Source organism: Diabrotica undecimpunctata, chromosome 4 (assembly GCF_040954645.1).
Source record: "Diabrotica undecimpunctata isolate CICGRU chromosome 4, icDiaUnde3, whole genome shotgun sequence".
In the NCBI taxonomy this organism is placed as follows: Eukaryota; Metazoa; Arthropoda; class Insecta; order Coleoptera; family Chrysomelidae; genus Diabrotica; species Diabrotica undecimpunctata.
This window is the reverse complement of record NC_092806.1, coordinates 20,334,810-20,352,462: the sequence shown is the minus strand read 5'-3', so window position 1 is coordinate 20,352,462 and position 17,653 is coordinate 20,334,810. Positions and strand designations below refer to the sequence as shown.

General features: G+C 32.9%; 1 protein-coding gene across 1 annotated transcript in view; it reads right to left on the bottom strand.

Moving 5' to 3' along the window:
* LOC140439277 (histone H4 transcription factor-like) overlaps positions 1 to 17,653 on the bottom strand; it is a 28,103-nt gene that overhangs the window by 1,110 nt on the left and 9,340 nt on the right. Inside the window, exons 2-6 of the mRNA XM_072529094.1 lie at positions 15,431 to 15,587; positions 11,027 to 11,347; positions 8,602 to 8,754; positions 3,734 to 3,932; positions 710 to 845 (exon numbers count right to left, since the gene is read on the bottom strand). Coding sequence (XP_072385195.1) covers positions 710 to 845; positions 3,734 to 3,932; positions 8,602 to 8,754; positions 11,027 to 11,347; positions 15,431 to 15,587 — 966 coding nt within the window. The remainder of the gene's footprint in view (positions 1 to 709; positions 846 to 3,733; positions 3,933 to 8,601; positions 8,755 to 11,026; positions 11,348 to 15,430; positions 15,588 to 17,653) is intronic.

Sequence of the window (17,653 nt, the reverse complement as noted above, 5' to 3'; positions counted from 1 at the left end):
AATTTGTAGTAAATTCAATGTGGTATACAATAAAGTGTGTTTAATCACAAATTAATTCGTAATCTCATATTAATCTTAATTTCCTAATTTTCCTTTATATTATTGTAATAGAATCTATGATATACTTTAATTACGAGAACATTGACTTTCCGGTAGAATTCGATAACTTAGTAAATTATTGCAAAACTTCCTAGTCCGAATAATACTCATAGAAAGTACAAAGTTGCAAATTATATGGATTTTGTGATGACTTATAAATTCGGGTTGAACGCTTTTGAGCAAGTGGTCTAATTGAGAATATTCGCAATATACAGAAGTCGTTGTTTGAAGTCCCGTAAGGTGCACTGATTTTATTGGCTACAATTTTTTATGACTCTGGCGCATAAATCAGGCTGAATTTCATTAAAACTTCTTTATTGCACGAAAAGATACAAATTTCTACGAAACAATTACCACGAATCCCAATATATCATTTTTTGCATAAAACAAACTGAAAGTCACTTTTATTTTAATACCTACTTAACTTCTCCCATGCCAAAGTGCCAATGTACCTAATCTAACCTAACTACTATCCTTAATAGAAAACTTTATACATACTAGTTATAGCATATAAAGATGGAGCTTTTTCATACATTGTAATGGAAACGTCGTATATTTGATTTATAAAAAAATGCGATTAAAATAAAAAGACTTTAAAACAAATACTTACCGAATCGTGCTTTTTTACGTAGTGGCTATCCAATCCTACTTTGGAACGACAACTAAAGTTACACAAGTAGCATTTTAGAGGGTTTTCTTCTTCATGTGTTTTCATGTGAGCTTTGAGATTACATTGTTCAACAAATCTACAATAATACAATGCCAATTGAATGTATATTAAACTAAAAATAAATGAGCAATTAAAATTATTGAAGTTATAATAAAACCAGTCGTCAAAAATAGTTTTCTGTGTTATAACCAAATAATAATAATAATAATAATAACCAAATATGACAATAATACTTAAAAGTATATATATATATATATATATATATATATATATATATATATATATATATATATATATATATATAAGTATATAAGTGTATATATATGTTACACTTAATAAACTCCTGGACAAAATTAACGCACCACTCATATTTTTCTCATTAATCTTTATTTATTGATAATTTACTGTACGACAAGTTGCCTATGGACCTTGTTTGACAGTGAGAGTTGTTATGTAAGCTAATAATAGTCTTATTTTAATAATAATTTGTATTAAACTTCGTTTTAGACTAAAAGTGAGTTAAACTTTTCATAAAAAGTGCCGATTAAAGCAAAGTGCTTGTGAGAAATAAGCTTTTTATTGTGATATTTTTCATCACATGCATGTTCATTTGCATAAAAATCAAATAAAAAAATGAACCGCCAAAGAAATTTGTCAATGGAGAAGGCAGTGCGAGCATCGACTCTTCTAGATGAAGGATATTCAATGCGATATGTTGCAAGTTTGTTAGGAAGACATCTTTCCAGCATGAGTCGCAAGGTGAGGCAATATAATGAAACAGGGTCATACAATCGACGACCAGAGACCAGAGCAAGGAGCAAGGGCGAAAACGTTGCACTAATCAAATTGATGATCGTTTTTTGAGACCACGTGCTCTCAGAGATAGGAGAGTCACCAGCAATTTGCTAAAAAGTGAACTAGCAGATGTTCGAAATGTCGCGATATCGTCTAGAACAGTTAGAAGACGTTTACATGAAGCAGAATTGAGCAACAGGAAACCGGCCAAAAAACCTTTGCTTACCAGAGAACACAGGTTTCAGAGATTGAATTTTGCAAGATTGCATCAAAATTGGACCATCGATGATTGGAAACGAGTTCTTTTCTCCGATGAGACTAGAGTAAGCCTAAAAGCTCTAGATGGTCGTGAGCGTGTCTGGCGATGGCGAGGAGAACGGTTTGCCAGCTGCAATATCTCTCCTAAAGTACCTTTTAGTGGTGGCTCTAAAATGTTTAGGGGGGAATTTGTTTTGAAGCTCCTACGGAGTTGGTCCCCATACGTATGAGGTCTATGAATGTACATTATTACTTAGACAACATTATTGTCGAATATGTAATGCCTTTTGCTCCGTTTCTTGGACCTAATTTTTTATTCATGCAAGACAACGCTCGTCATCATGTGGCTCGACGGGTTATTGGCTACCTAAATGATGTTGATATTCCATTATTAGAGTGGCCACCTAACGGTCCGGACATGAATCCTACAGAGCATCTATGGAACTATCTCAAAAAAAATATTCGAAGTCGTAGACCCCCTATTGCCAATCACAACCAACTCATTGAGGCCGTTATTGAAGAATGGGAGAATATTTCGCAAGCTTTTGTTGAACATTTGATATCAAGCATGCCTCGATGCATAAATGTAGTCATAAGATGTAGAGGAGGGCCTGCACGGTATTAGTGTTGACTCTGATGCATTTTATTGTGTTTCTTTACTGAATTTTTCTTTTTGCAATTTGGAGTTGTGCTAGCTTATTTACGCATTTCCGTCAAAAACAAATTTTTAAAGAAACAATAAGGCAAACTAAGGTCATGATAAAGTCATGTTGGACTTATTTGTAGGTGTTTACTATAATTTCAATGTAACTTAGTTTTATTTTGTGTTCATATTGTAAATATTTAGAATAATTAAAGTGGTGCGTTAATTTTGTCCAGGAGTTTATTTCCGCGGTAGTTATATGTGCTTTCTGTAGTTTTCCGGGTTTGCAAAACTAATAAAACTACAGATAAAGCGTTTCACGCAGTATAATGCAACGTATCTTTACTCGTTTTTTAGAGACAGGAGCATACACCCGACGTCCTGGAACAGGTCCTCAGAGAAGAACTGCTCATCGGGACAACCTTTTTATAGTGTCTACAGGACTAGAATATCGTCATTTAACTGCTACAGAGATTAGAAACAATCTTTAACAGACTACTATAGCTACTCTAAATGCTCGATTCCCGTTACAAAACTTGAATTTTCCAGGGGACATCGTGTACAGATTACATTTTGCTAGGGAGACGCCTGAATGTTTACCGATGCACTCCTCCTCCTCCTCTATTCTTTATCCTTCGTAAGGATGTGGTGACGTTATGGTATTTGACGAATGGTTGCTACTCATTCTTCTCTCTCCTGGGCGCGGTGTGCTGCCTCAGACAGAGAGTAACCGGTAGAGCACTTTATTTGGTCTTACCATCGGAGTGGCGATTTTCCTCTGGTTCTTTTACCATCTACCTTGCCTTCAACCACCAATCTCTCCATGCCTTCCATTCGTCTGGTAATGGGTCCAAAGAGCACCGATGCACTAGCACTAATAAAATGCATATTTAGATTGTACAGACAAAACATAAATAACTATTTACACTGAAGAACCTAGTTTTTAGATAAACTATAAACCAATATTTATTACATACACTCCAAAAGTATCTACACGGCGGAATTATTTCCCATTCAAAAACAGTAACTTATGAAGAAGTATTTATAAACCGTGGTCCGGAATTGTTTCTTCCTGGTGTTTCATCTGCGACAGACGTTATCAAAGACGATGAGGCAACTCGACAGACGATTTCTGTAGAGTCTTCAAAGAGATTTTAAATAACAGAGGAGACAAATTAATCCTTGCATTACACATTTCTTAAACAATTCTATTTTAATCTGTACTCTGTATCTGTATTTTTGAAATATTTTAATAATAGTTTACTTACGATTTGTCGCATTCTGTGCATTTGTAAGGTTTAAAGCTGATATGTTTAAATCGAATGTGCTTCGCCAAAATAGAAGGTTTAGGGCACGTCATGTCACACATAGTACACTTGTAGTGATTTATGTGAGATCTCATGTGATCTCTCAACAGCCTTTCGGTTGGGAACAGTTTTAGGCACTGGGAACATTGATAGCATTGTACTAAAAAAAAAAGAGCTACTACAGTTCATTCAAATTCGACGTGCATTAAAAGTAAACAAAACCAGGCTATGCTACGTAAGACTCCATAGGCGTGCGGTTTTGCTTCCATATGTCCTATTTCCTATCAAATTAATAAAACAGTATGTGCAATTAAAGATTTGTTTACTATGAACAACGAAGATAAAATATACAATGTTAGTATTATTTTCAAGGAAATTCAAAATTAGCTTCCCTACTGTAAAATAAAAAGAAACTTATGGTTTGACAAAAATAATAAAGCAGTAATTGCAACGTTGTTTTGACACTTAAGCGATCGAAATCGAAACATCAAATACACTTATTTTTTAAAGTAAATTGTGTGTTAGTTCGCATCAAAAGTAGTAACTTATTATTATGTTTTCAGTTTTTATTTGAAAAACAATAAAACTCACGTGATCCAGATTACAAGTTTAATGTTACCAGAAATTAAAATCCCATTTTACATAAATTTCGTAAATTTGAATACAGATATACCTTAACTTAAAATGTTTTCATAAACGAAAATTTTGTATTAAAAAAAATAAGGTATTGCACTTGGAGAAGTGCCGCCAGAAGCGGCACTTCTGTTTTAATAATTTAATACGAAAGCAAAACCGTATGCCAAATTTTGATTTATTGACTAAGAAGGCTTCTGGCTGAGTACAAAATAATCAACTGATCAAATCCTATCACGCGATATAGAAAATGAAAAGGAAGTATATAACGAATATATTAAGATAGAAAATCAATTACATTACAAGATATAACGAATCTTGATAGATTCGTTATATCGTCCCTTTTCATTTGCTATGTCGCATGTTAGGATTCGATCAGTTGTTTATTTTCTACTCAGCCAGAGGCCTTCTTTAAGTCAATAAATCAAAATTTGTCTTACGGTAAATGTTTTTTAAACGATACGTCCATTAATAACAAAGATGCCGTGTAGTGCCCTTTTGGTAGTCGCCTTGTTTGTTTTTTCTATCTTAATATAATCGTTATCTCTTCCCTTTAATGTTCTATGCGCATATGATAATTCGATCAGTTGTTTATTTTGTAGTCAACCCGAGGCCTTCTTGAAGTCAATAAATCAAAATTTGTCTTATAGTAAATTTATTTTCATCCATAGTGCCCTATGATATCTCGTATGTAACTATACGTCCATTAATAACGAACATGCTGTGTAGTGCCCTTTTGGTAGTCGTCTTGTTTGTTTTGTCTATCGTAATATAATCTTTATCCCCTTACCTTTTATTTTCTATGCTGAATGTTAGCATTCAATCAGTTGTTTATTTTGAACTCAGCCAGAGGCCTTCCTTGATTCAATAAATCAAAATTTGTCTTATAGTAAATCTATTTTCATCCATAGCGTCCTATGATATCTCGTATGTAACTATACGTCCATTAATAACGAAGATGCTGTGTAGTGCCGTTTTGGTAGTCATCTTGTTTGTTTTGTCTATCTTAATATAATCGTTATCCGCTCCCCTTTCATTTTCTATGTCACATGTTAGGATTCAATCAGTTGTTTATTTTGAACTCAACCAGAGGCCTTCCTTGAGTCAATAATCAAAATTTGTTTTATAGTATATCTATTTTCATCCATAGCGTCTTATGATATCTCGTATGTAACTATACGTCCATTAATAACGAATATGCTGTGTAGTGCCGTTGTGGTAGTCGTCTTGTTGTTTTGTCTATCTTTATCCCATCCCCTTTCATTTTCTATGTCGCATGTTAGGATTCGATTAGTTGTTTATTTTGAACCCAGCCAGAGGCCTTCCTTAAGTCAATAAATCAAAATTTTGGTGGGAAACCGCCATTAGATATTACATTTAATTTTAATTCAATTTTTACATATTTAATTTAATTTTATTAATTCAATGCATTACAATAACGAATTCACATATTATGTTGTTGGAAAACCTCATTCTAACATTTATTAATTTAATTTTATCTTTGTTATTCTTCGGATCATAAAGTATAAATGATAACATTTATTATAAATATAAATGAATAAATTCAAGCACTATAATTCCCTGACGCACGCCCTGGCTAAAATATTATCACTAGAACAACAGTGGTCCAACTAAGTTGTAGCAATTCTTCATGATTTGGGAGTGCTCCTCGTAATATTCATAATGTTGATAACGTGTCTTGGTTTGTTTACTGCTACTGCACTGCAAGTTAAATTTGGTTTATATACATGCGTGACAAACATCTAATTTCACTAAATCTCAAAACACATGTAATATACTTATTTTACACACTTATTTTCACTTTTTATACAATATACTTTTTTATTTATTTTATTCAATGTATTTAAATACCCATATAATGTAAATTTAACTATTTCTTTTAAATCATTAATAAATTGAACATTCAAAGTCTATGTTAGTAATTATTACTTAATAATTTATGAAAAATGGGAAGTCAATAAATAAATAGGCAATTCATTTTCATTATCAATTCTCAACGGAAAAACCAGGCTGTCACTTTATTTTTCTATGGCATACTCATCGTTTTCCTTACATTTTTCCGTCCAACATCAATTGTACTAACTCATATTTCGAGTTATCCATTCTTCTAAGAACCTTATTGCTTACCTGTTAGGTAATGATAAGATATTTTCAACGTTCTGTGAAATATCTACGTCCTTAAGTTATTCATTCGTGAGATAGTGAGTGTCCATATTTCGACGCAATATAATCAGGACCATCTATAACTTTTAATCATTTATGTGCATGTACTAAATGATATCTGCTATCCATCCATGCTACTACAGCCCAATTCGAGCCCTAGCCTCCTTCAGCAAACCTCTCCATTCATTTCGATCTGTAGCCATTCCCCTCTACGATCGACTACCAAGAAGATTTCTGGCGTCCTCATCCACCTTATTCTTCCATCGCTTTCCTGATCTCCCAATAGGTCCCCTCCCCTGTTTCCATTCAACAGTTTGTTTTACTAAATAAATGACCTGCTCATTGAACTCGCTATCGAAGAATATATATTTCAACAATTGAAACTCTACCTCCTTCTTCTTCTTCTTTTTTTTATATAGACATGACACTGTTTTTCAATGTGCCTTTATTAACTTGTTCCATCGTTTATGTGGTCTTCCTACTGATCGCCTTCCTATTGAGGAACCGTCTGTTGTCGTCTTTCATTCCATTCTACTCTTCTATTTCTTAACCAGTCCTTTATGTTCCTTACCTTGCCTATACGTCGTATATCTGTACTAGCTCTATCCCATAGTGTTTTACTAGCAATTTTTCTAAGTGTTTTCATCTCTGCTGTTTCTAACATCCTTATAGTCCTCTCTGTGTCAAGTCGTGTCTCTGCCGCGTATGACATTATTGGTCTGATGACTGTTTTGTAAATTTTGCGTTTAATTGCTTTTCTGGTATTTTTATTTATCCATATTGTTTCATTCAGGCAACCTGCGGCTCTGTTTGCTCTCTTCACTTGATCTTCCACCTCCGTTTCGAGCTTTCCGTAGCTAGAGAATGTGATACCTAGATATTTAAACTCATTCACTTGTTCTATTATCTGGCCTTCCAGATAAATATAAATAACCATGCATTTTGTCTTTTTTGGGGAAATTAACATGTTAAATTCTCTGGCGGTTATATTAAATTTGTGCAGCATACGCTGTAGATCATCTTCACTCTGAGAGAGTAAGTAGTATTACGTCGTCTGCACAGCAGATTATTTTAAGTTGTTTTTCTCCCATTTGGTATCCTTTTTTAGTTCTTACTTTTTTATTTCATCCATAATCAGGTTGAACAATAGAGGACTCAGGGAATATCTCTATCTTATCCCGTTGCCAGCTTCAATAGGGTCAGTTAGTTCTTTTTCTACTTTTATTTTTATTGTGTTGTTTTGGTAGATATTTTCGACAGTTTTGATTATTCCTAGAGGTATCTCTCTTGCGTACAATAAGTGGATAACGTCCTTTAATTTGACCCAATCAATTGCCTTCTTAAGGTCCACAAAACATAGATATGCCGGTTTATTGTATACTAATGATTTCTCTTGCACTTGCTTCAATATAAATATAGCGTCGTCATGATCTTCCTGACCTAAAACCTTGTTGCTCTTCTGCTAGGGTTACAATTTCATTTAATTTATTTGTTATTACTTTGTTTGTTAATTTTAGTGTTGTGTTTAATAAATTAATTCCGCTGTAATTTTCCGGGTCCAATTTGTCTCCCTTTTTAAAAAGAGGTATTTGGATGCTTGATCTCCATTCTTGAGGAATTCTGTTAAACTCTAGCTACCTCAATGGGCTTTTTCTTTTTTTACAACAGAGGACATTTTCTTGTTCATTATATAACAACTTATAAACCCTTAAATAATAAATTTATCTGAATTTGAATTTCTGAATTCTGAATCTGAATTTGGTTTCGAAAATTAGTTTACGAATTTTATATTAGATGTCGCTATTTGCGTCCATTCGAAGCCATGTTAGAGTTGCTTCTTAAGACAGAAAAGATTTATTTTCACGTTCAGAGCGACTGTGAAAGCCGTTCTGAAGAGGCCTATTAGGCCGAAATACGTATAAGCGGATACACAGACGCACTATACGTGAAATCAAATCTTAACTGTCTTTCCCCTTAATAAATTTATATTAATATAAATTGTAAGTACTTACAGGCAGATGACATCTGTCGCTTTCTGTGATCACTAAACTTTGTTTTACTGGAAAACAGTCTGGCACAAGTGGCACATCCTACGCATTTTTCTTTTGTGTGAATCCTTAAGTGATCCGCTAGTTTGGTTGGTGTGGAATATTTGGTATTGCAATCTTAAAAGTAAAAGTAAACATCAGTTTAAGAAAATGTATTTTCCAAATAACATACTAAAAATCCTTTTTTTATGGCTTGAACCGTTGGCCATAGAACCAGTCGCATAGGTTATACAAGGTTAATAATTCGTGTGTTGAGTAAATGCCTTATCACTAAGTAAAGACGGTTTCATTGCTTCGTCTGTCTTTCATTTCATTATAATCGGCTCTTAGGGAATCTTTTAGTAAATATAGAATGACAAAAAATACAAGTGTGTGATTTATGGCTTATAGTTTCTTATTCAAATGCAATAAAATATTTTAGGACAAGCTATTAAAAGTTTTTACGAGAAATAGAACATACAGGTGTCGGATTAGATTACCTGATTTGGGGCTCCAATGAGATTATTATATAAATAATCTTTTCTTATAGGACAGGATCTAGAGGTAATAAATTTGATAAAAGACATAAGCGTACTTGAAAAAATGACGGATAAACCACGGTTAAAAAATGTAATGTTTATTTTATAGTATTTTATAAATATAGTAGTTTATTTTTATATTAAGATAGGACGTCTGAGGTGAATAGGACATGTAATGCGGATGGAACAAAATGACCCAGCTAGAAAAACGCTCCTTGATAGACCCATTGGTCAGAGAAGAAGAGGATGACCCAGAACAAAGTTCCTTGATAACATCGATGAAGACATGAGAAATATGGGTATACAACAGATCTTTGCGAAAGCGGATCATAAAGTGTATTGAAGTAAATGGTGGGCATTTTAAATATTTACTTTAAAATTTTTTATTTTTGTTTTTTAATTTGTTATTGTTACGCAGTTAGAGAATAAAATTTTTTATTGTAAAATTAAAATTCATTGGACTTTTAGAAGCAAATAACTCGAAAACCGATGGAATTACATGAATCAAGTAAGAGTAACTTTTTTTGTAGAATATAACGGTTCTTCATATGTTTCTATTATTTTACCCATAGTTCACCCGAAAAAAAAAAATTGCTGTGATTTACTAAATACAACCAAGTGTAACTAGCGCCCTCTATTAGAAATGCTAAATTAGAGTCTAAGGTAAATTAGCAATCTTTATATCAAAAAACGTAAATTTGTCAATTTTAAAACAGAAATTGTAAAAACATACAAAATTATTGCGAAAATTAAAACCCATATTTAAACTTTAAACACCCTGTATCTCGAAAACTAGCAATATTTGTATAAAGGATGTTGGGCAGAATCATCATATTTTGAGGTCTAGAATCTACAACTCAGAGATTGGATATTATTAATGAATCACCCTGTATAGATGAGTTTACAGGCCGACGCACAGAGTGGTATTTTACATAAAAAGCTGTCCAAAACGAAAATTTCAAAAACTAGAATTTTGGACCGATTCTTATCCCCAAAGCAGGTAGTTATATGTGACATCACCTGGCAATATCCCCTCCCCAAATAACCTAACCAAACAAATTTGACAGATGTCACTTCCTAACACGTTTTGGCTGCGTTTAATTTTGAGATTTATTTTTATTTTTATAATTATATTTTAAAGCATTACCCCGCTAGAACTTCAATCAAAATTAATCCAATTTTTTGAATAATTTTCAACGAATGTTTTTAGTTACTCTCTACTCAACGATACTACATACGTGCCAAACGCGGCCAAAACGTGTTAGGAAGTGACAACTGTCAAATTTGTTTGGGTTAGGTTATTTGGGGAGGGGATATTGCCAGATGACGTCAGATATAAATACCTGCTTTAGGGATAAGAATCAGTTCGAAATGTTGGTTTTTTAACATTTTGGTTTTGGCCAGCTTTTTATGTAAAATAACACTCTGTGCGACTTGCCAATCATATCTCAGCTACATGGTTTTATGCGCTACATATGACAAAACGAAACAAACAATTGATTCTTATATAAAAGAAAAAGGTTTATACACGTAAGCGACTTTTCTGGAAGCAGGTTCTAGAAAAACTGTATATCATCAAGAAGGGTAAGTAGATCGGTGTTTTGTAATGATACATTGTTTTCGGAGTTTATCATTACCGACGAAATGTTGGGAAAAAATCAGTCTTACGGCTGTTGCTGCATCCCCTTCGATAATGTCTGCTGCAGTTGCAGATAACACGTCATAATTCCAGACCACGACCTCTAAATCCCGAAAACAATGTAAAATTAGAAATTATTATTTTCAACTCATAGGATCGCGACGAGGATCCGAAGTAAATAGATATTAAAGGTAAAAAGAGATCAGTGATTTTAAAAGTATTGCTTCCTTACAATTCCAATGGCACACGATTTCATCGTCTTCGGTAGCGGTCTTCGGATTATTTTTTATATGAACAGGCATGTGATTAAAAAATTCAAATAGGGTAAAAAATACTGCTTGGCAAAATTCCCATTCGCATTTGTATCCAGACGCTTCAACAGGTATTTTATATTCATGAGTTTCCAGGCATCTTGGTAATTTGTCTCTTTCCACGATATTTTCACCGATATTGTTGAGTTTCAAGATATATCCATGATGACAGAGATGCTGCTCTAATAAGATTTGGTTACTTAACTCATCTGTGCAGTCTTTCCATTTGCAACGGAATACGTCTAGAAAACATCAGAAAAAATTAATATGTTTGTACAATCTGGAAATACATACATAATTAATATTTTAAACAATAAAATCAGCCATACATCACACAAGACATCCATAATTAAAGAAGAGGATCTCCACCTAAACAGGATATGACTTTTAACACTATGAAATATAAAACCTCTCCACACGCTCAAATCCCGGAGTCATATGACAGCTAAAGACAGTTTAAAGATATATCAGGAAGATCATCTGAAGACATCACTTGCATCACTTTTAGTAAATTAAAACGAAAACAAGTAAACAGATAACCTAAAATAAAATAAACATTAGCCCTATATTGCATACCGTAGCTTTAAGGCAACACCGGAATTAATTTCCGTTAGAAAACTAACCTTTAATGTATTAAGTGAATTAAAACTGCATATTGCGTACTGAAAGACACATTCTATCTAAGTAATCGCGCAAACTCCTACGTCATTACGTCAAGTCAAGTTTTCGTGCCTAAAGTTCTAGGGCGTTGCCAGTCGTGTGTTATAAGCGAAATGTAGAAGATCTTTCAACTTGTTTTCTTGTTGTACACTACTTTTGAACGTAAAATTGGTTACTTTATGTAATAAGCTTATGTGAGGGAAGTAATTCCTAGTAATTTTATAATTGTAAATATAAAATAAGAATCACAAATCAAGTTGTAAACAGGTGTTGCTTTGAGGCAATTTTATGCAATTGAGTCATGGAACTATCTGAAGTTAGTGTAAATCGATTCTATGGAAATCGAAGTAGCAGAAATGCAAATGTTGTTATAAGACCAGTGCCAGATGATTCTGATGACAGCGAATTAGAGGATAATGACGCTGATATGGATGATCCCTGTTATTTACCTTCTGACAATATTGATGCATCTGTAAGTAAATATTTTAGACTCATCTCATGAGTAACATTTCTAACATCGCCATTTTTTTAGGAAGAAAATACTCACGAGGATGATGATATTGTCTCTGATGAGACATCTGATGATGAGGTGGATGATTTTTCCAAACCTAAAGCCAAAAAAATAAAAGTAGCCTACCAATGGAAGGTTTGCAAAACAAAAATTGCATTACCTATTCCTAAGAGGAAAAGTGATATACCTATGTCACACGAAATAAAACAACCAATAGAATACTTTACTAAATTTTTTTATGACGAGTTGATTGGAACTCTAATAGAGCAGTCAAATTTATATAGTTTTCAACAAAGTCCAAATAAGCCACTTGGTGTAACAAAAAATGAAATTGAACAATTTATTGGTATATCATGCTACATGTCTATATATAAACTACCACCACAACGAATGTTTTGGAATCCAAAAACGAGGATTACCCAAGTAGCCGATGTAATGTCTGTGAATCGATTTGATGCTTTAAAAAAAAATTACATATGAGCGACAATACTAAACAACCATCTAAAGAGTCTATGACTAAGATTATGACTAGATTATTATTGAAACTTCAAAATACTTGGCTGCAAAAATTGTATCTACCATGTGATACAAGAAAGAGAAAAACGTAAAATAGGTTGCAATATGTCTAATATAACTAAATCTTTAATAATTTATTAAATACTGCCGACAGTGATAATAGTACAATCTCATCAGATGAAAATACATTGAAATAGGTAGACTAGATGATGAAGGAGGATTTATTCGGGAGGTTTTCTTCATATAATCTAAAACACATCAACCGAAATATTCAATACCTTTATTTGTCACCATGTCAGCACAAGTAAAGGTAAAACAAAGAATTAACAGTAGTGAGTACTATATCGATTCTATTTATCTAATGAGTTGCTATCTTTATCAATATTTATTGGTATTTAAAAATTGATTTTATATTGAAAACCAATTCACTCATTTTTGTATTCGTTTTTTTTTAACATGTTGTAACGTTATAAACGTCACATGTTTGTTATTTTTCTTTAAATAATTATTTTATTTCAATTTCTTTCGATTGTATTCATTTACTAACTTTCTCTTTCATTTTACTATTTTTATTCTAAAGATAGTTGGCGCTCAACTCGTCGATCAACTTTCTATTTACTAAATATTGTGGTATAATCTAAATTCCAATTTTAATTTTCATTTAAGATTCTATTTCCCTATATTCAGACCCCATTATGTTCTATGTGATAAACAAATATAAATTGCTATGTCCCCCTTCAGTCGATAAAGTATATCTGTCAGTTTTCAACTCTGCTCTGTCATATCAGTTCTATGTAGAAGAAAGATTAGTTTTATAATGTCTTGTGTCTACTGAAGCTGTATTTTCAGTTTAAAGTTCATTTATATTTTTAAATCCTTTCCTGAAGTACATTTCATATTTATAGTTGATAAATTTTTTTTATGTCTGTCTTTTTATAACTTTTTATATATAACCTCCAATCAACGTGTATCTTTTTAAACCGTGTTCAGTTAGTACCTTTAATATAATTTAACTAATTTATTTTAATAATAATTATATTCACTTGCCAATTGGCTATTTTCTATTTAATATTGTAATTATTTGCAATCTCCATATGACAAGGAAATATTTTAAAACGCATGCAGCTGCTAACTCAAGCTTTATTATTTAGTTTTTTGGCCTATAATCAATTTTTCTTTTTCCCCCTTGTTGAGTGGAACTTTTTCCTAAAGCCTTGTGATGCACCATACATAATGGGATTACAACTGCAGCAACATAGCAGATATCTTCTTAAAGTGCCATCTCCGCGGCGGAGGTCGGCAACCATCATAGCTATTCGGACTTTTGAGACGGCTACTCTGAAAAATTCATTTGATGTACATCCGTACCACTCTCTCAGGTTGCGCAGCCATGACATTCTACGCCTCCCTATGCTTCTCTTTCCTTGGATCTTTCCCTGCATAATCAGTTGGAGCAAGGTGTATTTCTCTCCTCGTGTAATATGCCCGAGATATTCCAATTTTCTTGTTTTAATTGTATTTAAAATTTCTATTTCTTTATTCATCCTTCTCAGAATCTCTTTGTTTGTGACGTGTTCTGTCCACGATATTTTCAGAATTCTTCTATACACCCACAGCTCGAATGATTCCGGTTTTTATTGATGTCGCATTCAAGGTTCAAGATTCCATTCCATAAAACAAAGTCGAAAAAACATAGCACCTTGCCAACCTAACTCTTAGTTCAAATTTTAAATCCCTTGTACATGGCACTCTTCTCATTTTGTTGAAATTTGCTCTAGCCTTTTCTATTCTGATGTTGATATCCTGAATGTAATCATTTGTGGAGTTAATCATTGTTCCCAGATACGCATATTTGTCCACTTGCTCGACGTTAGTTCCGTTTATTAGAAGATTCTAGTTATTTCTTTGAGTTTTCGATATTCTCATAAATTTCGTCTTCTTGACGTTCAATGTTAGACCGTACTCTTTTCCATACTCCGCTATTCAGGTCACCAGTCTCTAAAGATATTCAATATTTTCGGCTAAGATCACAATGTCGTGCAGATAGCAGATATGCAGAACTCAATAGGTGCTTAGCACTACAATGGGCTCGATCCCGGCATCTGCACCAACCTGAAGTCTACTCATTCAGGTACAATCCATCCAACCAGCATCAGAAGTCATCAGCAAGATATCATGTGAAGTCATAAGTATCAATTTCAAATTTATGTAAAGCTATAGGCAAGATTTGCTCTATTTTTAATTTAATAATAAAATTTCAATTGTATATATTTTATGTACAATAAATATGATTAGTTAATATCTTACAAATTCATTTTTCAGATTTACTTCTAAGATAAGACGGTCTCACATCTGAGAAACTGAGCTAAACGAGGCGTAACAAAGGCTCCCAAAGAAAGTTATGAGTTATATTGTTATACATGGGCTCCCAACTTTCAGACGTAGTCCTATTGTTACCCATTGGCACCCAGCTTTTTTGACGAGTTGTTTGATAGTTACAATGTTAAATTCACTCTCTTCTCAATATTTTATGTTAATATCGACTGTTGCTTAAAAAAACTATTTTTTGCATCTGTCAAATAAATTGGTAGGTACACTTTTATAATTGCTTACATACATAGTTAATTTTCAATTTTACCTGTATATTCGCTTGCATGTTGTATAATATGTGCATTGAATACTGCCCAGGAAGTAAAATGGTCATCACGATCACAATCCAACCACATGCACTTTAAACTAAGAGGTTCTTCGGACAATTTTATAAGAGGTTTGCTCTTTTTCTTCTTTTTCCGGACCTACAATTATTTAAAAAAATCAAATATTGAATTATTAATTCAAGAAACAAATCTTACGTTATATAGGTATGTTATATATGTATATGATTGGTCGTTACTCGATTTCACATCGAATGATTGATCGTTAGTACAAGTTTGCTTGGCCACCAAGAAGTCATGATTTCAATCCTTTGGATTTTTCATATGGTCGCAAATAAAGGCATTAGTTTACAAAAATAGGATTAATTCTCCTTTAGAATTGCCACAGAAAATAAAAGAAGCCAAGAATGATATTAAAAATAATAGGCAAGGGTTATTTAAAATTAAGAGATCTTTACCAAACCGTTCATAAAGTATATTGATGTAAATGGTGGGCATTTTGAACATTTGCTGTAAAGTTTTTTCTTTTTTTTTTTGCTTAAATTACCTACTTTAATTTGTTATTGCTACACGTTCAGAGAAAAAACAATTTTTTTGTCAAATAAAAATTCATTAGCCTTTTTACAAGCAAATAACTCGATAACCGACCGAATTACATGAATCAAATAACAGTAACTTTTTTTGTAGAATTTAATGCTTCTTCATATGTTTCTATTATTTTAACCATAGTTTACCCGACAAAAAAAAAATTACTTTGATTTACTAAACACAACCAAGTGTAAATGGCGCCCTCTATTAGCAATGCTAAATTAGAGGCTAAATTAGTAATCCTCATACCAAAAAACTTAAAATTGTCAATTTTCAAATAGAAATTGTTAAAACATATAAAGTTATTGCGAAAAATAAAAACCCTATTTCAACTTTAAACACACTGTATCTCGGAAACTAGCCATATTTGTATAAGGCATGTTGAGCAGAATCAATATATTTTGAGGTCTAGAATCTACAACTCAGACATTGGACATTCTTAATGAATCACCCTGTATAAAGCCAGAATGAAGATGCTGATTGATAGACTTTCTAAAGTTGTCAGATTAATTATTTTTTGTTCGTTATCGCTACTATTTTCAGGTTTGTTGCATTACCTATTATTGGTCTATATATTTTCTATCTTTTCATTAAGGTCACTGATTGTTAACTTTATAGCTCGTTGTCAAAATATGGAATTAATATAAACGTAAAGAAGACACAGCTCATGACAATTATCAAGAAAAAGATAACAGAAGGACAATTCTACGTCCTCCAAACACCAGTAGACAGATTGAAGCACTACAACTACCTCGGCACCATAATAAATGAAGAATGAACCAACAACCAGGAGATAATGTTGCGATGCTACGTTTTTTTTGTTCTGTGGACCTTGAACGAAGACATGTGCAAGATATTGTAAGTGTTTGAACTGTGGCTATATCGGAGAACACTTAAAGTCCCGTAGACCGACCGAATTACAAATGAAGAAGTCCTTAGAAAAACCGAATGGTACTGAACACCATCAAATCTCGACAGCTACAGTACTTCGGACACATTATGCGAAATGAATCCAGATTTGCCCTCCTACAAGCTATCCTGGAGGGAAAATATTTGGAGGGCGAGGTCCACGAAGAACATCCTGGTTAAAGAACCTCAGACTGGTTCCTGGTTCCACACAACATCTGTGCAACTGTGCTTAATATTTTAAGATTTTTAGACTCTTGCTGGTGTTGTAAGAATCAATTTGTATTCCATTGGAGTATCCTAAGATCCGAGGGCATTAAAGTCTCATTAAGATCGGCTTTTGATGTTTTCAAGTCTGCCCAGCCTTTCAAGTACTTTTGCAACATTTCAGTTACTGTATGTGTATTATTTTCTGCTTCTGGTTGTGTTACTTGCGCTAAGATACTCCAGGAATTACTATCTAACAACTATTTATGTCGATTTAGTATATTAAATTGTTTGGATCTTCATTAATAATTCTTATAACTTGGTTTGTAGTAAAAGTGACAATGTACCACTAATCTCTACACCAAATCCGATACGAATATAACACCTGCAGCCGTATTCACCAACAATTTTTAAAATTTGAGCATTTCCTAAGAGAGGATAAGTATTACCTAATACAAATTTGGTATTCACCAACCCTTAAGAAACTCTTATATCGTTAAGAACTT